General features: G+C 52.8%; 2 protein-coding genes across 2 annotated transcripts in view; both read left to right on the top strand.

The window, feature by feature from the left end:
- The window catches only part of Arhgdia (Rho GDP dissociation inhibitor alpha), a 3,699-nt gene extending 583 nt beyond the window's left edge, over positions 1-3,116 (top strand). The window contains exons 2-6 of the mRNA XM_055592608.1: positions 881-1,092; positions 1,185-1,268; positions 1,487-1,563; positions 1,640-1,703; positions 1,788-3,116. Coding sequence (XP_055448583.1) covers positions 903-1,092; positions 1,185-1,268; positions 1,487-1,563; positions 1,640-1,703; positions 1,788-1,987 — 615 coding nt within the window. The 5' untranslated portion in view covers positions 881-902 and the 3' untranslated portion in view covers positions 1,988-3,116. The remainder of the gene's footprint in view (positions 1-880; positions 1,093-1,184; positions 1,269-1,486; positions 1,564-1,639; positions 1,704-1,787) is intronic.
- A 5,240-nt stretch (positions 3,117-8,356) lies between these two features.
- P4hb (prolyl 4-hydroxylase subunit beta) lies at positions 8,357-21,159 on the top strand. The gene is made up of 11 exons (XM_055592138.1): positions 8,357-8,603; positions 9,530-9,736; positions 11,772-11,905; positions 11,991-12,128; positions 17,384-17,488; positions 17,592-17,717; positions 17,928-18,128; positions 18,508-18,628; positions 18,757-18,938; positions 19,043-19,129; positions 20,231-21,159. Exons 1-11 carry the CDS (start codon positions 8,453-8,455, stop codon positions 20,303-20,305), a joined length of 1,527 nt encoding a protein of 508 aa, XP_055448113.1. The 5' UTR covers positions 8,357-8,452; the 3' UTR covers positions 20,306-21,159.
- The last annotated feature ends 1,604 nt before the right edge of the window (positions 21,160-22,763 follow it).

Genomic DNA, 22,763 nt, shown 5'->3' with positions numbered 1-22,763 from the left:
GCCTCGGCCGCGCGGGCGGCGGGCGGCGGGCGGCGGGCGGCCGGACTGCGGTCGCGCGGCCCCGCCCCGCCCGGATTGCGGGCCCTGCGGAAGTGCGGGCCGCGCCCTGGATGCTGTCGCCCGCGGCCACGCTTGGCGGCATCGGGCGGGGTCGCCCGGAGCCTCCCGGTGCCGGACCGCCGCCTTGTCTGTTTCTCTGGCGGACCACGGCGTGGGGCCCTACGGCCGCGCTGTCCCGCTGCGCGTCGCCTTCAGGGGTCCGAGTGGGTTTCTGGGAGACATTTGGGGATCTGCGGAGCTGAAAGAACCTAGGCGCTTCCGCCCGGATCGGTTCTGCACCACCGCTGGCGGTCTAGGGTTAGGCCCAGAAACAGGTTCCTGAGATTTGCAAGCAGTGCATCAGCTCCCAAGTTGCAATCGCAGACAGCCACAGGGAAGACGGACTTGCACATTTAGGTTCCCCTTTGGGCTCTTGGAATTTAAGCTGTCAGAGTTGAGCTTGGGACAGTATTGCACTGGCAGGAACGGAGCCTTGTCTTGCGCGTGGCTAAGACACAGAGAGCATCTTTAGGAGAACTTACTCCATGACCCAACCCAGTGAGCGTGTCTTGGGATTAGAGCCTGGGTAGCTAGGGGCGGCAGCAGGACCGCAGGGATTTAGCGTTGTGGCACTTGTTCTGTATGGGAGGAAGGATATTTTGCTTTGAGGAACAGATTGTGGTCCCATTTTGCTGCTTGAGGGTGTAGCCCTCGCAAACTGCCCCTGAGTTTGGCTGTAGCAGCAGTTTCCTGTCTCTTCTGGAAGTTCTGCACGTGTCAGGGTCTCTGTGGGGTGAGATGCGACCAGGCTGTCACAATCCTGCCCGTGCCCCGCCCACAGGTATCCCAGGCTAGAGGTGAGCATGGCGGAACAGGAACCCACTGCTGAGCAGCTTGCTCAGATAGCGGCAGAGAATGAGGAAGATGAGCACTCTGTCAACTACAAGCCCCCAGCCCAGAAGAGCATCCAGGAGATCCAAGAACTGGACAAGGATGATGAGAGCCTTCGAAAGTACAAGGAGGCCCTGCTGGGCCGAGTGGCCGTCTCTGCAGGTGGGTGGGTTGGAGCTAGGCTCTCACCTGCCCCCTTTCCAGCCTGATCCTCTGCAGGGATTGGGTTCTGACTTGTAACTCTCATTCTCCAGACCCCAATGTCCCTAACGTCATTGTGACTCGCCTGACCTTGGTGTGCAGCAGCTCCCCAGGCCCTCTAGAACTGGACCTGACAGGTGAGTGGGTGTTGGAGGCCCTGGGTGGGGCCAGCTGGCATAGTGCCGCTACCCCTAAAAATAATGTTTACAATGCTGCCCTCTGGTGGAGCCGAGGGGAAGTGCAGCGAGGTGCTCACAGAGGCAGAGCTTTGTGTCAGGGAAGGGGCTAGGGAAAGTGAGTGTGGGGGTGGGGTGGAAGCCTCCAAACAATCTGCTGAGCCTCCTCTCCAATACAGGGGATCTGGAGAGCTTCAAGAAACAGTCATTTGTGTTGAAGGAAGGTGTGGAGTACCGGATAAAAATCTCTTTCCGGGTAAGGTGGGAGCTTTGAGAGGGGCAGAAGGGCAAAAGTGTGGGGGGTGTCAGCTGACCTGGTTCTGTCCCAATAGGTGAACAGAGAGATTGTGTCGGGCATGAAGTACATCCAGCACACATACCGGAAAGGGGTCAAAAGTGAGTAGGAGGCTGTCGAGTGGGAAGCCTGTGAGCTTCAGACAGTCCCGAGTTATATGTAACCATGTGTGTTCTGTTCCACAGTTGATAAGACTGACTATATGGTCGGTAGCTATGGGCCCAGGGCTGAGGAGTACGAGTTCCTGACGCCCATGGAGGAGGCCCCCAAAGGCATGCTTGCTCGGGGCAATTACAACATCAAGTCCCGCTTCACAGACGATGACAAGACCGACCACCTGTCCTGGGAGTGGAATCTCACCATCAAAAAGGAATGGAAGGACTGAGCTCCAGTGGGAGGCGGGCAGGGCGACGGACAGACAGAAGGACCGACATGCCCCACCCTAACCCCCTACCCACCCCAAACCAAAGTGCTGACAGGACCCTCCCTCACCATTCCTCCCTGGTCCACTTAGGCAGGCAGCTCTTCTGTCTGCCCCTCTTCCACCTCCTGCCCGCAGGCCCCTGTGGTCTCTAGTGTCACATTGCTGCTTCTGCCTGTGCAGTGGGGGAGGGGCTTCAGCCCAGGCCTCCAATCTGCTGTCCTCCAGGTTCCCTCTGTCTTCCTGTCCTCAGGCCCTGGCTTCTAAAATGGAATGGAGCACTGTCTGGGTTGCCCGGCCCACCTTGTCTCTGCTCCAGCTGAGCTAAGTTGCTCAGCATGGGGAAGGGCTGGGCTGTCTGTCTTCTGGCCCCACCCCCTCCTTGCCAGGTCATCCATCTCTGTCAGTCACTGTCTAACCATGATGCCTTAACATGTGGAACGTGTACTGGGGGCCGTCGCTAACTCTTAACTTCCCTGTCTGCATGAGCATGTGGTCTCCCTGTCCTTGCCTTGTCTGCCATCCCCATCCTGGTGACCCGCCCAGGGAGGCCTGGGGTGTGCTGCTGTTGCTTCCTGCCGGCCTGGCCAGCTCTGCCCCTCCCCGTGGTCAGGGTTGGGGTGGCCCCAGTAGCTAGGGAAGGGTCAATTGCCAAAACTCAATGCCTCCGGCCCCATCCAGGAGGCAGGATGGGGCGCCTCATTCTTCTGCCTTCTCTGTCCTTGTAGGCAGCACTCAGCCCCTGTCCCCACAGAGAGCCCCTAGGGACAAAGCCAGCCGAGCCTTACTTGTCTCACCTGGGCCCTGTGGCCTGAATCTCGTGCCTGGCCTGTCAGTATTTATTGCCTCCATTTGGGCCAGCTGGCCTGATGCCTCTGCCCTGGTTCTTGGTGCCACCACCCCTGGGCAGGCCCTCCCTGGACCCAGCCAGGACAAATGTGGGACCAAGTTCACACAGTTGGGAGCTGTCTCCTGTGCCTCCCCTCCCCATCCCCAGTCCCCGTGTGGTGTCTGCCAGGCCCAGGCCTCAACAGGCAGAGGAGCCTGTCCGTGCTTTTCTTCCGACTGGGAAATAAATGCCCCTGAAGGAGTCTGGGATGGTGTGGTTTATGCTACTTGTGTTGGGTGGAGGGAATGGCAAGAATCCAGTGTAGATCCCTCGGGCCACATGCCCCGATAAGAGGTTGCCTGCTGTCAACAGCTCTGTTTCGTCTTTGCTACTGACTTCCTGTAGAGATGTCAATATAAAACCCCAGGCCCAAAGGTGACATGGCTCATATATCTAGGTCTTTTCTGGCAGTTGGGATGGTACATTAAGGGTCACAGCATTGGGCTGTACATGGCATCTGTGGGTGTGTTCGTTTGGTTCATGTCACAGGAGATGTCTGAACTACAGGATGGGGGCCCTGCTGGAAGAACCAGAACCTTGAGAAACTGATCTGGGTCTGCACAGCTATGCAGGAAGGTCTGTTAGCAAGCCTTGCTGGAACAGGAAGTATGCTGGGGCAGCTACAGGCCAAGTAGAAGGGCCAGGACTGCTGAACTGTGTGGAATCTTGCAGGGGAACCTTGAAAGGACACTATACTTTAGCAGGGGTGGCATTAGCTCCTGTGTAGCCCTCTGCAGTGACTGGAGGGAGGCACAGGCACTTGTCTGCCTCTGAGCACATCCAAAGGCATCTTGCAACCTGAAAGACCCACCTACTTTAGGGATGGGTATACAATGACTGAAAAATACAGAGTCCATACAGAAACCCCCCTTTCTGGCCTTCTGGTAGCTTTGAGAGCCACCCTCTGGTTAAGCTGTTCAGTAAAGTGGCTGTACCATTCCTGCAGCTGGTAGTGCTCAGCTACTTCCATGGATCTTCCCATTCTTGCCTTTGGGGTCCAGCAATGCTGGATAGTGGATTGAACCTTTCCCAGAGCTGCTCAGAAGATGCCTTTTTGTCTTGTTGCTGATGGCTGACCATAAATCAGGCCAAGTCAGCCATTTGAACTAGGTCCATGGGAGTGCCAGATGAGCAGACCCCAGAGCCAACCTTCTGTACAACACTAACCTGATAATAGCAGCTCCTTGCAGTAGGCAGCCAAATTGTCCTGAGCCTCCCAGAACTGGTCATGGCCCCAACAGACAAGCAGGCATGAGCAGAGTGAGGCCCTTTCCAAATGTGAAAGTCTCTATTTGCCTGATGTAGTTGTCCTCTCGAAAGCTTACTGGCTCATCCCTGCTTACCTAGGCCTAGTCCTGGAAGCTTCTAGCCTCCATACAATCTAATCTAGGCCTAGAATGTGTTCAGCCTCTGAGACTTCCTGATGAATAAACTTGCCCTTTCTAGCTCTTTCTGAACTCTGGGTAGCTCATTCATCTCGGGTTCTGATTGAGTTGGCTTGATTCTGGCTTTTCTGCTTGGCTTCAAACTAACTCTAGCAATCTCTTCTAACCTTCCAGCTCCTCATTCTCTGACTCATTCTGTCTTCACCTGTGCCTAGTTTGTTCTCTTTTCATCCTGTCTGTAAAACTGCTTCCTCCTTTTCTCTCTCTGGGTTGCACTCTTAAATCTTTCCTCCCCTGTTCTTTGAGAGCTGGGCCTATCTTACTCTGTCAAATCTTTCTCTGATTCATCACTTTGCCTCTCAGACATCTCTCTCAAACATGGGTGCTTCCTTCTACAAACTAACTTTAACTTCATTGTTTTGGGATTAAAGGTGTGTACTAAGGGCGTGTCTGTATTCCAGCTAGAGTAGCCATGTTGCTGGATTAAACTCCCTCTACACCCAAAGTTTTGCAGTCCCAGACCAAGGGCCAGCAAATAAACTCTCCTAGCTCATTCTTAAAAGTTTTCTTATGTGCTGTCAGCAATTCTGTTTATCAAACGGGCTTCTGAAGCTCACCCTGACAAAGGAACTTAATCTTACTATGCTGGGTTAAGTGTGAACTCAGCCCCTGAATGCCAGGTGTGCAAGCAAACTGCCAACAACTCGGACTTTGCACTGGCTCCTCCCAGTGTGGGTTAACTCAGGGTGGCCTCATAAAGAGCATGACGTGTTTCTTAGGTCCTAAGTCGGACCAGTTCCTAGCTCATTCGCCCCAACCTGTTCCTGTGGTGTAGTTTTCCAAGGCCTGGCCTCTTTCTCTCAGCAGCAAGGTGTAGGGCCCTCCCCACCAACTTCTCTCTGCCCGTGACTCCCAGGCTTAGCTCCACAGCTACCTGCAGACAGGCGTCCTTTCCTGAGGAAGGTGGTGGGGTGTAGGTAGTACCAGTTGATGAGCGGTCAGCTCCCAAGCCATGTCTAAGTAATCAGCTATTTTGACTTAAAAGAACCTTCTCCATGCCCACCACACTCCTGTACCAAAGCTCCTATACTGTGGGCTAGTGTGCCATCGCCCTGCACCCCACTTCATTGTCACTAGCACTTTTCGTTCACCCCCAGCACAGACCTTGTCAACCGTAGCCATCAAGTGCTGTTCACCGTCCTGCCAGCTGAAAAGGAGTTGCTTGGTTCTGAGAACTAGTAGTAATATTTCAAACAACCGCTAACTCAACCTGTAGTCAGTGAGCACCTTCTGAGTGAGACTCCTTCCTGAAGGATATTCTGATGCATTTCTGATGGCCAGAAAAAGACGTTACAGCCCACATGGGTCTTGCAGGACCTTAACACTAGGGTGTCTGAACTACCGTTCTTTTTGGCAACAGCAGCTGCTTTTAGAAGGCAGCTGGAGAAACAGAAGCAAGTCACCAGCTTGGCCCTCAAGGCTGTGGCCCACAGATGTTCAGATGATCTTCATTCTTGGGTTGGGACATACTACCTGTATATTATCTGGCCACTTGACAAACCCAGAGGGCCCCAGGATTTCAGGCCTCTCTCTGGCTTCTCAAGAACTCACAATGCAGGGCTGGAGAGATGGCTCAGCGGTTAAGAGCACTGGCTGCTCTTCCAGAGGTCCTGAGTTCAATTCCCAGCACCCACATGGTGGCTCACAACCATCTGTAATGGGATCTGATGCTCTGTTCTGTCAAGGTTCTGGTTCTTAGTACAGAAAGTCACACACCAGTCCAGGATTCTGTGATCATGCAGGAGCAATGCTTTAGGGCCGGCCCCTCTGTTCACACAATGCCAGCAGCCCTATCCATCCTGTGTCTACCACAGGCAGGCAGAGGCAGCTGAGACCTGCCTTATCTATTTCAGTCTCTGCATCTGGAATGCTCTTTCCTTACTTGGTCCATTCTTTTTTTTTTTTTTTAACTCTATGTTCTGAAAGCAAGTTGTCTTTAAATTATCATAGTCATATCCCCCTGCTCTTTTCCTTCCATAGACAGAGCATCCCACCCCTCCTATTTGGCTACCGAATTCCTGAACCTTTCAGTTCCTGGTTCTCACCAGGTGTGGTGGATCATACCTGTAATCCCAGAAATTTAGGAAGCAGAGGCTGGTCTACACAGTGAGTTTCAAGACAATATAGGAGAAAAAGAGAGAAACAAGACAGAAAGAACTAATTCACCTGCCTCTCTAAAGTGCTGGGTACGAGAAAACACTACCCTAGCCAAGTTTATGTTAGCCCTGACTTTTCTGGAACTCGGTCTGTAGACCAGGCTGGCTTCAAACTCGGAGATCCACATGCCTCTAACCCCCTGGGATTAAAGGTGTGCCACCATAGACTGGCTAACTCTCTGCTCTTAGCTCCAAACAGGTCACGGCAACCACAGAAACTCCGGAGACAGCAGCAGAACTGAAGAAAGTCATCATACCCAAGAGCAGGAATGGGTACAGGCACTTCAGATAGGCAGAGAAAAGAACAAGCACCTAGCCCAGCTGCTGGCCACCCGTCCATGGGCCTCTTAGTCCTGTAAAGGAGCCCTGTGGACACATGATTTCCCAGTGGGCACAACCAGTACCTCACTGTCATTCCTCCTACGTTGAATGGGGCTGGGGAACAGAGGATTTGGTCTGAGGTAAGAAGCTCGCTCTTACCTGGAGAAAAGGTGACACGTTCTCATTTACAATGCCTCAGAACTTTCTAAGTGCAGTGGATTAGTCAATGTATATACTTAATATGGGAGTGTTTCACTTCACTTTGTGTGCATGTGGAACGAGAAGTGAAAAAAGGGAAGGCCGCGAGAGTGAGTGCGCTGAGCTGAGGGGGAGGTGGCTGGCAGAAGTCTGAGGACAGGCGTTGAGAAGTAAAGAAATGGAAAGGTGAACCGAAATTGCCAGGGATTGCTCGCACTCAGGAAGTTGGGGCAGATCTTCAAGTATTTCTTCAAGTTCGAAGCCAGCCTGTGTACGCCTTGTTTCCAGCAAGTGAGGAATGGAAACACAAAGTAGATGCTGAGTGTGGACTAGGAAGCCCAACGGAAATAAAATGTGAATCCTGTATGTAAGCTGAAGGTTGGTTTACAGAAGCCACAGTTGTCATTACTCAAGCCAACGCACAGAGACGCCATCTCAACACGTAGTCGGTGTACAGTCTGCCGAGGAACTGCACTTTTCACTTCACCAACGGGTATCCGAAGTCCGGCGCGCACGCAACCCAGCAGCGGTCTAGGGCGCCGCATGCCGCGGGCGCGAGCCTCGGACAACCGAGGAGCGACAACAGGAGCCGAGAAAGGCGCGCAGCCTGTGGGACACCTGGCTGGAACTGCACGCGCACCGGCTGCTGGCGGCAGCCGCAGCCCAGCGAAGGAGGGACCGGGCCACGCCGCGCTCCCCGGGCAGCGGCTGCACGGCCTGCACGCGCACGGGAAATTGCATCACCTGGTTTCCGGGAGGGGGACCCAGGGGCGGAGCCAGCACGGAAACGCTGTCCAGTCAGAATGCAACACGAGTGGCTTCGGAGGCGCAGGCGTAGCTCCGCCCAAGGGCCCAGGAATCCGCCCACTGCCACGTTCGACCGAGAAACACGCAGGGTGCGCGCATTTCGCAGCCAATCAGGAGCCACGCGGCCGCACCTCCCGGCCAATCAGAAACCACACGGCCGCTTCTCTCGGCCAATCAGGAGCAGCAGCCATTCCAGACGCGCGGAAGGCGTGGGAAAAGTCTCCAGTCAGAAGTCCAGAAAGAGAAAGTTGGCCCCCGCTAGCCAATCAGAGGCTGGGGAACATAGTGTGTGTGTGAGCGCGCGCGCACTCCGGCCTATCCTAGGCAAGAACTGGAAGGACTCCGGCGTTTTTCTTTCTTCCCACTTCGTGGCCGAGCCTTGAGTGGGTGTCCAGTCTTCGCACGGCGAGGGCGGGCCTCTCGGCTCCTCGGCCAATCAGAGGGCTCCGCGGGCGCATGCGCGCGGCGGCGGCTGCGCGCGGCGAGGGGGAGGTGTGGGCGCGCTCCTGGCCCAGGATTTATAAAGGCGAGGTCCGGACCGACGCGCGCTCTCGTCGCCTCGGCTGTCCCGGCGGCGCCAACCCAACCGCCCCGCCCGCTGCCGTCGTCCGACATGCTGAGCCGTGCTTTGCTGTGCCTGGCCCTGGCCTGGGCGGCCAGGGTGGGCGCCGACGTCCCGGAGGAGGAGGACAACGTCCTGGTGCTGAAGAAGAGCAACTTCGAGGAGGCGCTGGCGGCGCACAACTACCTGCTGGTGGAGTTCTGTGAGTGCGCCGCGGGCCTGGGCGGGCGGGCAGGGCCCCTGGTCCGCAGCCCGCAGCTCCGGCCGCCCTTGGCGGCAGCCAGCGCTGGCCTGGGCGCGCGGTCCCTCTCGAGTGCGGTGGCCTGCAGCTCCCGGCTTGCCCGGTGGTGCATGGGCTGGCCGGTCCCGGGCTGCGCCTCGCGGGCAGCACCTACTGTCAGCTTCTCTTCCAGATAGCATCCTTCCTAGCCAAAGTGGAAGTCGTTGTGTTCAGGGCTCCTTGAGGGTGACTGCGGGGCTGAGAATCAGGAAGGTGTCTTTGTGCCCGACGTCCACATGGCCAGATCCTTCTGCTAGCTGGGGAAACAGAATGGGCCGTGTGAGCAGTAACAATCCCGATAGAGCAAGTCCAACCATGTTTACTATGCCCACCCTACCTGTAATCTGCTCTGTCTCACAGGGAAACAGGCCAAATCCTAAGCCTTTACTTCTGTTTACAAGTATGTGGGTTCCAACACAGCTGCCAGGCTGCCTTGACAGATTGTCACATTCCCACACTAGAAAGAATAGCTTCAGACAGGCATCTGGGCACATTCTTTCTAGGTATAGTGCTGAGCCAGCAACCTTCTGACCCTTCCTAGATCCTTAATGGGAAATCATACGGATACGCTGGCCCTGATTGCTGGGGGGCAATGGGAAGTTCTAGCTCAGGATTGTTTTGCTGTGCTGGTGGTCACAGGGCAAAGTAGGGACTGGGGTTGGTTTGTCACTCGTGGCCTCTGTCCTGATATTGCCTAAGAGCACCAGCTATCAGCTCAGTCTCATGTATGCGTTAAGAGGGGTTATCTTGGTATGCCGATAAGGTTTTATGAAAGGAAGTACAAAGTAGAAAGGGAAGAACAGACCTGGATCAAGGACTGCCTTCCAGTGTCCTGCTTTCTTTTTCAGATGCCCCATGGTGTGGCCACTGCAAAGCTCTGGCCCCTGAGTATGCCAAAGCTGCTGCAAAACTGAAGGCGGAAGGCTCTGAGATCCGACTGGCAAAGGTGGACGCCACAGAAGAATCTGACCTGGCTCAGCAGTATGGTGTTCGTGGCTACCCCACGATCAAATTCTTCAAGAACGGAGACACAGCTTCCCCAAAGGAATACACAGGTGTGACCACAGCACTGCCCTGCAGTGATTTGGTAGGCTCTGGAGCTAACCAGAAATACGTCTTAGGCATAGGGAACCCTTTCAGAGGCTCAGCGAACCCTGTTCTCAAATGGGTTCTATATTGACTCTTGATCTGAGGATTTATAAAGAAAGTTCCCTCTTTGGAGTACCTCACAGGAAGTGTCTGTCTGTGATGAGTAGTCTGTTGGCTGAGGCTTATCTGGGGATTAACCAATGAGGAGGAGGAGGCAAGTCCTTTTCTGAACACACGGGGCTTTGAGCTATTGGTGCTTTGAGAAATGCAGTGCTTCTAGATGGTGTGTTTGACATGTGGGTGGTGACTTCTGGGACCCTTTCACAATCACAACATCCTAGTTGTTCCTGATAGAATCCAAATCCAAGCTCCCAACCATCCCCAGCCACTGCTAAAACAGTTTTCGTGGAAGCTGGACCTTGATGTAAGCAATTCAAGTGGCTGCTAAGAGCAAAAGAAGACTTGAGTCTCCTCAGTTGGTGTTTTGGTGTACACCCTTAATCCCAGCACTTGGGATGCAGAGGCCAGTAGATCTCTGAGTTTGAAGCCAGCCTAGACTGCAGAGTGACCACATATGTTAACATATATGTTCAATGTTAGCCACTCTGGTCACCTCCCTAAACCATCTATGATCTCTACTTTTTACATGAATTTACTCTTGGAATAGAAAGTTCCTGGTCAGCCAGGTTGTGGTGGCTCACTGGGGAAGCTGAGAGAGGCGGGCGGATCTCTGTGAGTTTGAGCCAGCCTGGTGTACATCGTGAGTTCCAGGACAGCCAAAGTTGCACAGAGAAACTGTCTCCAAAAGCGAAATGAAGTTCTTGGTTCAGAACGTGATGTGTTGGCTCATGCATGTGGCCAGCACAGGGGAGGCAGAGGCAGGAGTATCTTGTGAGTTTGAGGCGAGCAGAGTGTGGGATCTAAGCAGTCCAGGTCTACAGAGTAAGGTCCCATCTGAACAGTGTGCCCCTCGGTTGGCAGAGTGCTTCGGTAGCGTGTATGGAGACCTGGAGACAGTCTCTGCCACCTCCTAAGTGGGCATGGTGATGTTTGTTTACTTGTTTTGTGTGTGCTTGTGCGTGTGCACCTGAAACTTGTATATATGTATATTTTGTGCATTCTGTGCCAAAAGAGCTTTGGGTTCCCTAGAACTAGAGCTACGGCGGGGGGGGGGACGGACCAGTGTGTATGCTGGCAACCACGCACAGGTCTTCTCTTGTCAGCAGTATTACTATTTTTTAAGATTTACTTATTTATTATGTGTATAGTCTTCTATCTGCGTGTACACCTGCACACCAGAAGGGGGCACCAGACCCCTCATTACAGATGGTTGGGAGCCGCCATATGGTTGCTGGGACTTGAACTCAGGACCTCTGGAAGAGCACCCGTGCTCCTAACCTCTGGACCATTTCTCCAGCTCCCTTAACTAAAAAAAAAGAAAAGAAAAGTTTCTTTACCTGGAAGGTGGTGGCACACTTCTTTAACCCCAGCACTCAAGGGACAGAGGCAGATGGATCTCTGAGTTCAAGGCCATCTGCTCTATAGAGCAAGTTCCAGGACAGCCAGGGATTCACAGAGAAACCCTTATCTGGGGGGAAATTTTTTTTTTTTTTTTTTTTTAATGACCAGAGTTACTTTGGTTCCAGTTCTTACCTATCTGGGAAGTGGGTAGGGCAAACTCCAGGCAGGAACACCTGGCCCACCTCCAGTGTCGGGGTCAAGTCAAGCCTGTTTTGGGTGGCAGATCTAGTGCTGAGGTTGACTAACCGCATATCCAAGGGTGTAGCCTGGTGTGAGAGCACCGTACTTCAGTGTTCAGGGACATGCAGAAAATGCAGACAAACTGGGGAGAACCAGCTAGTGACCAAGCCCTGCTTTCCAGGGGTGAGCACTCTTCTCAGTGAGCACCTATCCTGCGCCTCCTGGGCAGACCTGCAGAGAGATAGCTGGCAGGGTGGGTGATGCCCTGTCTCACGGGAACTTGCATTTGTTTGGGTGTAGCTGGCAGGGAAGCTGATGACATTGTGAACTGGCTGAAGAAGCGCACGGGCCCTGCTGCCACAGCCCTGTCTGACTCAGCAGCTGCAGAGTCCTTGGTGGGCTCCAGCGATGTCGTGGTCATCGGTTTTTTCAAGGTAGAGTCCCGTGGTCCTCTGTTCCTTAGGGGCGGTGTGCAGGCTTGGGGTGTGTGGCCACCTGTGCTTTCCCTTTCTCTTCCAGGACGTAGAGTCAGACCCTGCCAAGCAGTTCTTGCTGGCAGCGGAAGCTATTGATGACATACCTTTTGGAATCACATCTAGCAGTGGTGTGTTCTCCAAGTACCAGCTGGACAAGGATGGGGTGGTCCTCTTTAAGAAGGTGAGTGGCCCTTCGGCAGCTGTGTGCAGGGCAGTACAGATGTTGGTCTGCAGAGGGTGGTGTTGCCTGCTTCTACAGGGAAGGGCCAAGCTGGGCTGATGGTGTGGACAGTGATCAAAGCTGAATGTTTTTGGCATTGTGGTATGGCAGCCACTTCACACTGTGGCCTTTGGACCAGCTTCCCGGATTGCCAGCACGGAGTCTCCTGAAGGACGAGGTGGTGGCTATGGCAAGGTGTAAGCAAGTCAGCTCTTGGAATCGTTCTCCCCACCCCTGCTCTAGCCTCCCGTCTCCTTTCCCCTCTGGCTCTCTTTTCCAAGGCAGGGTTTCTCTGTGTGTAGCCTTGGCTCTACACTGGACTCAACTTTGGAGCCCTCGAACTCACGCCTGCCCTGTTTCCCTGAGTGCTGGGATTACAGGCATGTGCCACTGTGCCCAGCTTCTTCCCTTTCTTTTTAAACTTATTAATTTTACTTCATTGGTTGGTGTGAGGGTATCAGATCCTTGAAACTGAAGTTACAGACAGTTGTGAGCTCCCATGTGGGTGCTGGGAATCAAATGACAATGCTCTTAACTAACCACTGAACCATCTCTCCAGCCCCCTCTTCCCTATCCTTTTAAGGTAGGGTCTTACCCTGTAGCTCTGGCCAGCTGGAACTTACTCTGTAACCCAGGGTGGCCTTCAACCTGCCTCTATCTCTCAAGTGCTGAAATTACAGATCTGAGCCACATGCTTTATGTGCATTAACGAGAGGGTGTCAGATCCCCTGGAAATGGAGTTACAGACAGTTGTGAGCTGCCATGTGGTTGTTAGGAATTGAACCCAGGACCTCTGGAAGAACAACCAATCCTCAGTGCCAAGGAACCTATTGCTAGGACTTTCTCCTAAACAAGGGCTCTGGAACCCCAGCTTTGGATGTGTGACCCCTGAGCCCTACCCCACCCTCAGCCCCTGCAGACCCCCCCATCTGAGCTCCTGTAGAGCCCTGTCGTCGTCGTCTTCTCTAGACGCTGAGTGTTCTTGCTGTGTCCCTGTGGCGGGGACGAAGCAGACTGTGGCGTTGCTGATGGGGCTGTGGGCTGCTTTGTCTTTTGTCCCAAGAGGCAGGGTGATGCTTTTGCAGCCCAGCTGTGCCAAGATGAGGATGTAGTTGGGCAGTGAGGGCACAGGACTTTAATCCCAGCACTCAGGCGGCAAAGGCAAACAGGTCTCTTAAGTTTGAGGCTAGCTGCTCTGCAGAGTAAGTTCCAGGACAGCCAAGGCTACACAGAAAGACCCTGTGTGGGAAAAAAAAACAACAACAACACAAAGGATGGGGTCTTTAGAGACTCATGTCACCCAGGTATGACGTGTAGGGGGGAGAAAAGGTCCGTTGAAGGAATCATCTGGGAATGGAAGACCTGGACAGGAGAATAAGATCTTGGTGTGCTAGCCCTTTCGGAAGGAATGTCACAGAGCAAACAAGAATGATAGACTTGCTCGGGAGAGGTATGCCTAGGCGAGAGGATCTGCTTGGTGTAGCACCTGATGTCATGGTTTTTCTGTCTCTGAAAGGGTTTCACCAGCTCCAGGTTGAATGCACTGGAACCTGAAAATCACATCTGCACTGTGACAAGGGCTGTAACATCTGAACCCAGGAACAGGGCCCCTCAAATGCCCCTCAGCTTAGATCAATGTGTTTGTCCAGTGCCCTTTACCCACTAGAGGACCTAATGAGACTAGAATTTCCTCAGTTATCGGTTGTCTTGGCACATTTGCCCAGAAAAAAAAAAATTTGTGTGTGATTCTTTATATTTGTTTATTTATTTTTATTAGTTATAGTTTATTCACTTTGTATCCCACCTGTAGCTCCCTCCTTCCCCTCCCAGGTCCACCCTCCCTCCCACCTTCTCCACCCATGCTCCTCCCCAAGTCCACTGATAGGGGAGGTCCTCCTCCCCTTCCTTCTTATCCTAGTCTATGAGGTCTCATCAGGTGTGGCTGCATTATCTTCCTCTGTGACCTGGTAAGGCTGCTCCCCACTCCGGGAGATGATCAAAGAGCCAGCCATTGAGTTCGTGTCAGAGACAGTCCCTGTTCCCATTACTAGGGAACTCACTTGGACACTGAACTGCCATGGGCTACATCTGTGCAGGGGTTCTAGGTTGTCTCCATGAATGGTCCTTGGTTGGATTATCAGTCTCAGAAAACACCCCTGTGTCCAGATATTTTGGTTTTGTTGCTCTCCTTGTGGAGCTCCTGTACCCTCCAGGTATTTCTATCTCCCCCTTCTTTCATGATTCCCTGCACTCTGCGCAATGTTTGGCTATGAGTCTTAGCATCTGCTTTGATACCCTGCAGGGTAGAGTCTTTCAGAGGCCCTCTGTGGTAGGCTCCTGTCCTGTTCCCTGTTTTGTCCATCTTCTGATGTCCATCTTCTTTGCCTTTCTGAAGAGGATTGACCATCTTACCCCGGGTCCTCCTTGCTTAGCTTCTTTGGGTGTACAAATTTTAGTATGTTTATCCTATATTATATGTCTAATATCCACTTATAAGTGAGTATATACCATGTGTGTCTTTCTGCTTCTGGGATACCTCATTCAGGATGATCTTTTCTAGTTCCCACCATTTACCTGCAAATTTCATGACTTCCTTGGTTTTAATTGCTGAGTTACTATTCCATTGTGTAAGAAAATTTTAACAAGATGCCTGACTAGAGATGTGAGAGATGCCGGGTGAGGTCTTAATGACAAAGTCTTGGTTGCTTTTACTTTCAAAGACTAGTATGCCCTGTGTTCAGGCTGTGTTCAGGGAGCACAGGGTATTGTTTGGTTCTTTGGTGGTTTTTTTTTTTTTTTAAATAAACCATTCTGATTTATGTGTATGAGTATTCTGCCCACGTGTGTGTGTGTGTGTGTGTGTAGTGTGCTGTACACATTTGCAGAAGCCAAAGGGGGCGTCAGATCCCCTGGGACTGGAGTTACAGATAATTGTGGGTGCTGGAGCTTGAACTTGGGTCCTCTGGAAAAGCAGCCAGTGTTCTTAACCACTGAGCCATTTCTCCAGCCCTTTATTTTTATTAATTTTTTTTCTTCCAGGCAGGCTGTCCTGTAGCCCAGGGTAGTTTTGAATTCTGTAGCTGAGGCTGCCCTTGAACTCCTGATCCTGAATGTACAAGCACACCAGTGGCTTTGTTTTTTGTTGTTTTGTGTGTTTGTTTTCTCGAGCCTGCTGCCCAGGTTGGCCTCTTGTTCCCTGCCTCTAGGATATGAGCCCTACTTCCACTGAATGAGCTGGGTTTCCCTCTCTGCCCCAGGGAGCTCTCTAGGCAGACCAGCAGGGCCAGAGAGTTTCCCAGTGAGGTGAAGCCGGCTGCTACTTGGCTTTGTTCTGCCTGGAGGGTGCCATGCAACCTAGACTGAGGACAGAGCTCAGGAACCAGGGCGGCCCGCCCAGGCTGTTGTCATGATGTCTGTCATGGCCCGTTGGGGCTGCCGTCAGAGAGTTGTGGTCCACGGGGCAAATACTGTGGGGCTGTGTTGCCAAGAAGATAGCACTTCAGACCAGGTGGTCACGTCTGTTTGCCCCCTTGGTGGAGGTGGAAGGAGGTGGCGCTGTTCCACAATAGGAGGAGCCTTGGTGGCGATGGTGACTCAGCATCACCCCTGAGGGTGTCTGATGGAACCCTGGACCAACTCATTTTCCAAATGACATTTGGTCTTCTCACCACTGTGGCTGGTGAGAAGCTAGCATAGCCTGTGCCTGGAGGCTCCAGCAGAGTACCCATCTCAGTAAGCTCCCTGGCTGTAACCTGCTTCTCCCCCATCCCATCCCCACCCCTAGGTGGGGTCTCTGTGTAGCCCTGGCTACCCTGGAGCTCATTCTGTAGATCAGGCTTGCCTGCAGCTTAGAGATCACCTGTCTGCTTCCTGAGTGTTGGGATTAAAGGTCCGGGCCACCACTGCCCAGCTTTTTTAAGGTTTTTAATTATGTGTGTATTTGTTACATGCGTGTGTGTATAAAAGTACAGAAGAGGGCTTTGGATCCCCCGGAACTAGAGTTACAGGCAACTGTGAAATGCCTGACGTGGCTGCTGGGAACGTTGCTATGCTCCTCTGAAAGACCAGCTCATACTCTTAACTACCTCCTCATTTTTCTTTTCTTTTTTTTTTTTTTTTCGAGACAGGGTTTTTTTGTGTGTGTGATAATAGCCCTGGCGCTTTGTAGACCAGGCTGGCCTTGAACTCATGAAGATCCTCCTGCCTCTGCATCCTGAGTGCTGGGATCAAAGGTATGTACCACCACGCCCAGCTATTAGCCACCTTTTCTGAAGTATAGTAGAAGCTGGACAGGAAGAAAAGAACAGTCAGCTCATCACATCTTGGATCCAAGTGTCTTGGCTCAGAAGTGTTTGGAATAGACTGGGCATGGTGCTACATGTCTGTACTCTTAGCACTCAGCTGAGGCAGGAGGATCACGAGTTTGAGGTCAGCTGGAGTATAGGATAAGACCCTATCTCAAGAAATAACAAACAAAAAAACCAAACCATAAAAGCTGGGCATGGTGTGGTAGACTGAGGCCAGCCTGGTCTGTATTGGAAGTTTTAGGCTGGCCAAGGTTTACATACATACTGAGATTGGAAAATGTGAATAGGCTTTCCTCCTTGTCATCACCTGAACCATACAATGTAACAACTAATCCTGGAGTATTTACATTGTTAGAATTGTCATCAGCCAGCTTCCTTCTTTCTTCCTTCCTTCCTTTCTTCTGTTTTTTGGTTGTTGAGACAGGGTTTCTCTGTGCAGCCCTGAGTATCCTGGAACTTACTCTGTAGACCAGGCTCAGCCAGTGCTCTTAACCATGGAGCCATTTCTCCAGCCATCTTTGTTTTTCTGTAAAGTAGCTTTATCTAGCAGATGCTCTGGGATGGTCTGGATCCCTTTTGCCGCTATTGACCCCACGCTGACCCTATCCCTAGAAGGGTCAGGCTCTGATACTGTTTCTGAAATGGAAATGGCTCCTTTCTCTGCACTCAGCAAGTGCACGCTACAGCTGCAATAATGTCTGCTGCCTTGGCCTCCAGAGACGACCTTACCTCTCGCCTGTGCTATTCAGCCAGCAGCAAAGGGGCTGCGAGCCTCCAGTTTGTGACCACTTGTTGCTGGCTGCAGGGTGGTGGTACTTGGTCTAGGCCTTTGGGGGACAAGTCTTGTCTGTCCTTTGAGGCTCCCTGGCCACAGCGGAAGCTCACATCTCTCTTTCTCTCTGTCCATAGTTTGATGAAGGCCGCAACAACTTTGAGGGTGAGGTCACCAAGGAGAAGCTGCTGGACTTCATCAAGCACAACCAGCTGCCGTTGGTCATTGAGTTCACTGAGCAGGTGGGCCTCCTGAAGGCAGAGTGGTGGGGACCCTGGGGCCAGCGGAAGAATAGTCCAAGCACTACTCATGGCTCAGACCCGGTAATTGCTATTTGTCCCACAGACAGCTCCTAAGATTTTTGGAGGTGAAATCAAGACACACATTCTGCTGTTCCTGCCCAAGAGTGTGTCTGACTACGATGGCAAGTTGAGCAACTTCAAGAAAGCGGCTGAGGGCTTCAAGGGCAAGGTGGGCCAGCTCAGGGCACGGGGTTCTCTCATAGGTGCTGGGAGCCTGCCCAGTCCTCTGCAGTGCTCTTCACGGGTCTGTGTAAGGGTGTCCACCGGGCCCGCCTGTCACCTGCTCCCTGGGCAGCCCCAGATTCAAGGTGTGCACAGCTGTCCCAGGGGTGTGAGCGTGTGTCCAGGTGCCGTCTGAATGTGCCTTTTCTTCCCCAAGATCCTGTTCATCTTCATCGACAGCGACCACGCTGACAACCAGCGCATCCTTGAGTTCTTTGGCCTGAAGAAGGAGGAGTGTCCTGCTGTTCGGCTTATCACCCTTGAGGAGGAGATGACCAAGTACAAACCAGAGTCAGATGAGCTGACGGCTGAGAAGATCACAGAGTTCTGCCACCACTTCCTGGAGGGCAAGATCAAGGTGTGGGTTGGGCCTGGGTTGTGGTGACCCCCGTGGAGCTTGCAGAGTAGGGTGTGCCCGTGGGATCTAGTGCCTCCTGCAGCGCCCTCCGGAGGCTGGCAGCATTAGCATGGGGTTCTCAGCACAGCGCCTGTGTTGATTGAGTTCCCAGTTCTTGTCTTGCCCTTGCGGGCCCCATAGACAAACTCCGCCCTGCTGTACCAGACTAGCCATGCCGCCGGGGTAGCTTCAAGGCTACCAGGACCTGAAGACTCAGCCCTCTCAATCACTAGATGGCCAACATCAGCTCTGGTGGTTTCTGGAGGACAGGCATATCTCGCTGTGCCAGGATTAGAGTGTGGGCTGCGCTGTGCCTGACAGTGCTCTCTCTCTTCGCTAGCCCCACCTGATGAGCCAGGAGCTGCCTGAAGACTGGGACAAGCAGCCAGTGAAAGTGCTGGTTGGGAAAAACTTCGAAGAGGTTGCTTTTGATGAGAAAAAGAACGTGTTTGTTGAATTCTGTGAGTGAGGGTCTCTGGCTTCCCAGCTTGGTCCCTGTAGGGGCAGGGGGCTTACAAGTTACATCACACAGTGCAGACATGTGTAGCGAGCTCTGTCCAGGGTGGACCCTTACACTGCCCTCTTTCAGATGCCCCTTGGTGTGGTCACTGCAAGCAGCTAGCCCCCATTTGGGATAAACTGGGCGAGACATACAAGGACCATGAGAACATCGTCATTGCCAAGATGGACTCAACAGCCAATGAGGTGGAAGCAGTCAAAGTGCACAGCTTCCCCACGCTGAAGTTCTTCCCAGCAAGCCCGGACAGAACGGTGCGCTCCTTTCCGGGGCTCAGCCGGGCTGGTGGCCGGCAGCTCTGTGCGGGGTGGAAGCTGCTGTCGGGCCTACTTCTACCCTCTCTGCTCATTTCCTACAGGTCATTGACTACAACGGTGAGCGGACGCTAGATGGCTTTAAGAAATTCCTGGACAGTGGTGGCCAGGATGGAGCAGGCGACGACGATGTGAGTGTGTTCGTTTCGGGGTCCTTGTGGAAGGGCCTGGCAGCACAGGCCTTGACATGAGACCTTTGGTGGCCACGTGGTGGGTACCGTCATGTGTCCTAGGCCCGTGGCCTGAGACTTGGCCTTTGATCTGAGGGACGTGCTCTGTGTGTACCACTTAGCTTAATGTGGGGCTTTAAAGGGACCTTTCATATCATTCCGCAGGGTCCTCCCTGCTAGCTTTTGTTTTCTATCCAAGATGGGGTTTCTCTGTGTAACAACAGCCCAGCTGTCCTGGAACTTTCTCTGTAGACCAGACTGGCCTTGAACTCAGAGATCCACCAGCCTTCACTCCCCGAATGCTGGGATTAAGGCACGAGACACCTCTGCCCGCCCTGCTGACTTGGGCTTAAACTTAGAGCCCACTGCCTTTTTGCTCCATGGCCGCCACACATTGGTTCTCTGTGGGATGCTCTGTTGGCCCTAGACTGACTGGTCGTGGGCTGCCTCTCAGGAGCTCTGACGCTAGAGAGGTCAGCTTGTGGCAGTCGCCCGGCATTGCTGACACGAGGGAGCAGAGGCGGGTCAGGGTTCGGCAGGTGGGGCTTGAGCACATGTGGAGCGAGCGTCTGTGGTCCTCCCCACAGGGGACTGGCTAGAAAGGAGGAGGCTGCCTCCGTTGCCTGGAAAGTGACCAGCAGACCCTCTGCTTGAACTTGTCCCTGCCAGGGCTGGACTCCAGCTTCCAAATTCCGTGGCCGGTTGTAGGTTGTGAGGGCGTAGCTGGGCTTCATGACTGTGGAAGCCATTCCATGTCTTGCCTTACATACAGAAAGTTCATTTCTTAGCACACTCAGAACCTCCATCAAACAGGAGCTGGTGATGGTGGCCTGTCCCTTATGGCCTGCCAGTCCTTACTGGGGGCCTGTCTCACTGAGGGCAGCCGCTTTGCGGCTTACGTGAGAGCTCTCCGTGCATGTACACCCGCACGCCAGAAGAGAGTGTCAAGTCCCAGGACAGATGGGCTGCCGTGTGGTTGCCGGGAACTGGACTCAGGGCCTCTCAACCTGTGAGCCGCCACTGCAGCCTCAGCTCTTAACAGACCCTTCTTCCTGCATCCAGGACCTCGACCTAGAGGAAGCTTTGGAGCCAGACATGGAGGAAGACGATGATAGAGCTGTGAAGGATGAACTGTAGTGCAGAAGCCATGGGCACCCAAACCCTAACCTCGGTGGGCCATGCTCCCAGCAGCCCACGTCTCCGGAGCCTGAGCCTCACCCAAGGACGGAGAGTCATCAGAACCCAGGGAACTTTTTTGAAGCCACATTCATCTAGCGTACACTTAACCCTGTCTCTTGCTTTTCAGTGGGGAGAGATCTCTCCAGCCCATCTTGAAGATCTACCTTTTTCTTTTTCTTTTTCTTTTTCTAAATTGGTGATGTCCTTTTTTGTATTTGTATTTTGTCCCAAGTGCTCGCTGAACTGTTTGGGGAATCTCACACTGGTAATGTCTTCCCTGTTAGAGAGGTTTCTGCTGTCACTTCAGATTTCATCTGGGAGACCTTTCGTCTTCTAGACGTTTCTTGAGTCAAGGCAATTGTTCCACCGTGGAAGGCCTCCCTGACACTTGCTCCTGCGCTGTGTAGGAAGTGGCGGGTCTGGGCTGTATATGGTCAGTCTCTACACCTTGTACTAGTGTTGCCACATCAGCGTGGCCTTTCGTAGCTTTCAGCTAACCTGGGGGCTTACAGAGAGGGTGGGTCCCCACGAGCAGAGAAGAGACAGTGGCTGGCTGCCCGGCCCAGGCCAGGCTGGACAGCTCTCACTCTCCTCAAGCCAGGACTCCCGACCAGCTGGCTGTGGGCACACACTCTGTGGCTGCTGGACTCCTTTCCAGCACGGCCTGTGGCCTGTGAGGCAGAACTGGGACCCTTGATTCCCACACTGGGAGTCAGCCAAGGACACTGGGGCTGAGTGAAACGCCCACTCTGAAGGCATTTCTACCATAATATTGGAATTGAACACATTGGCTAAATAAAGTTGAAATTTTACTGCCCGTTGTCCCCTCTGCTTTACCTCCGAGCCAAGGAAGCTGAGCTGGAATCCTGCCGCCAAAAAAAGATCGTGGGCCTCTGCCCTTCATGCTGCGAAGCTCACACATCTACACACTTACTTCACACGCAGTAGCCAAACTCAGGGCCGAGCTCAAGACAACCTCTAGAAGGAAGCTTCTAGAGACCAGGCGTGCAGCACTGAGGAAAAGGAAACCCTGTGCTGGAGAGACAGCTCAGTAGCTAAGAGCACTGGCTGCTCTTGCAAAGGACCTGGGTCCAAATCCTAGCACCCACATGGCAGCTCACAACTGTAATTTAGTTCCAGGGGATCTGACAGCCAGCATACAGGGAGGCAAAGCACAAAGGAAGTAAATGAAGTAAAATGTTTTTTAAAAAAAAAATCCTGTTATTAAAATTACATGTTTCAATTATTTAAAAAAAAAAGAAAAGTTACACCTTTCATCTGGGAGGTAGAGACAGGTGAATTGCTGTGAGTTCAAGGCCAGCCTGGTCTGCAAAGCAAGCCCAGGACAGCCAAGGATACACAGAGAAAAACATTTTTGAGGCTTTGGATTTCGCTGGGTTGGTGTGTTTGCCTAATATTCGTGAAGCCCTGGGTTTGGCCACAGCACATCTGTTGTCCTAGTTCTCTGGGTGTGGCAATTAGATGAAATGTTCAGGTCCTGCTCGACCACATCTTGGGGCGTTCGAGACCACCCTGGACCACGCGAAAGCCTATGTGAAAGTATGACTCTAGGAACTAGGAGCACGTCTGTTAGAGCCCACAAAGCAGAGGAAGGAGACTTGGGGGATCCAGGTCATCCTTAAAAATACAAATTGGTGAGGCCCTCTGACCGCTACCTGAAACAATATTCTGCTAGGCGTGCCTAGCCTTTAATCCTAGCACTGGGGAGGCTGAAGCAAGACGGTTTTGAATTTGAGGCCAACCTGGGGTGCAGAGCAAAAGCCTGTCTTGGTTTTGTTTTTTCAAAATGGGGTTTCTGTATAGCCCTGGCCATCCTGGAACTACCTCTGTAGACCAGGCTGGCCCCGAACTCAGAGATCCACCTGCCTCTCCCTCCAGAGTGCTGGGATTAAAGGTGCCACAGCCCGGCTTTGTTTTGTTTATTTAAAAGCACTCATACAGCTTAACTGCTTGTAACTCCAGCTCCAGAGGGTCTAATACCCTTTTGGCTTCTGTATGGTACAGCACACACACAATTTCAAAAGAGCAAGAAAGAGCTGGCAAGATGGTTCAGGGGGTAAAGACACCTACTGCCAAGTGTGACTATCTCAGAAGGGATCTCTGCTGGACAAGCCTCGAGTGTGTGTGTGTGTGTGTGTGTGTGTGTGTGTGTGTGGTGAGTGTGTATGGCTGTGTGCTCACAGAGAATAGAAGAGGGTGTTGGATTCCCCTGGAACTGGAGTTCCTGGCCCCTGTGAGCAGTCACATGGGGACTGAGAAATAAATTCTGGTCCTCTACGACAGCAGCAAGTGTTCTTAACTGCTGAGCTTTCTCCAGCCTCTGACACACTTTGAATACCAGCACTGGAAAGGCTGAAGCAGGAGAATTGGAGATTGGAGGCCAAACAGACTAGAG

Source organism: Psammomys obesus, unplaced genomic scaffold (genome assembly GCF_907164565.1).
Source record: "Psammomys obesus unplaced genomic scaffold, mPsaObe1.curated_primary_1811, whole genome shotgun sequence".
Classification (NCBI taxonomy): domain Eukaryota; kingdom Metazoa; phylum Chordata; class Mammalia; order Rodentia; family Muridae; genus Psammomys; species Psammomys obesus.
This window is presented reverse-complemented; position numbering and strand designations above follow the sequence as displayed.

Bases quoted from the DNA above. Each gene is read 5' to 3' on its own strand.
- P4hb (XM_055592138.1), top strand. From the start codon at position 8,453: ATGCTGAGCCGTGCTTTGCTGTGCCTGGCCCTGGCCTGGGCGGCCAGG. The intron at 11,906-11,990 runs GTAGAGTCCCGT...TTTCTCTTCCAG, and splicing joins TGGTCATCGGTTTTTTCAAG to GACGTAGAGTCAGACCCTGC. The intron at 19,130-20,230 runs GTGAGTGTGTTC...TCCTGCATCCAG, and splicing joins ATGGAGCAGGCGACGACGAT to GACCTCGACCTAGAGGAAGC.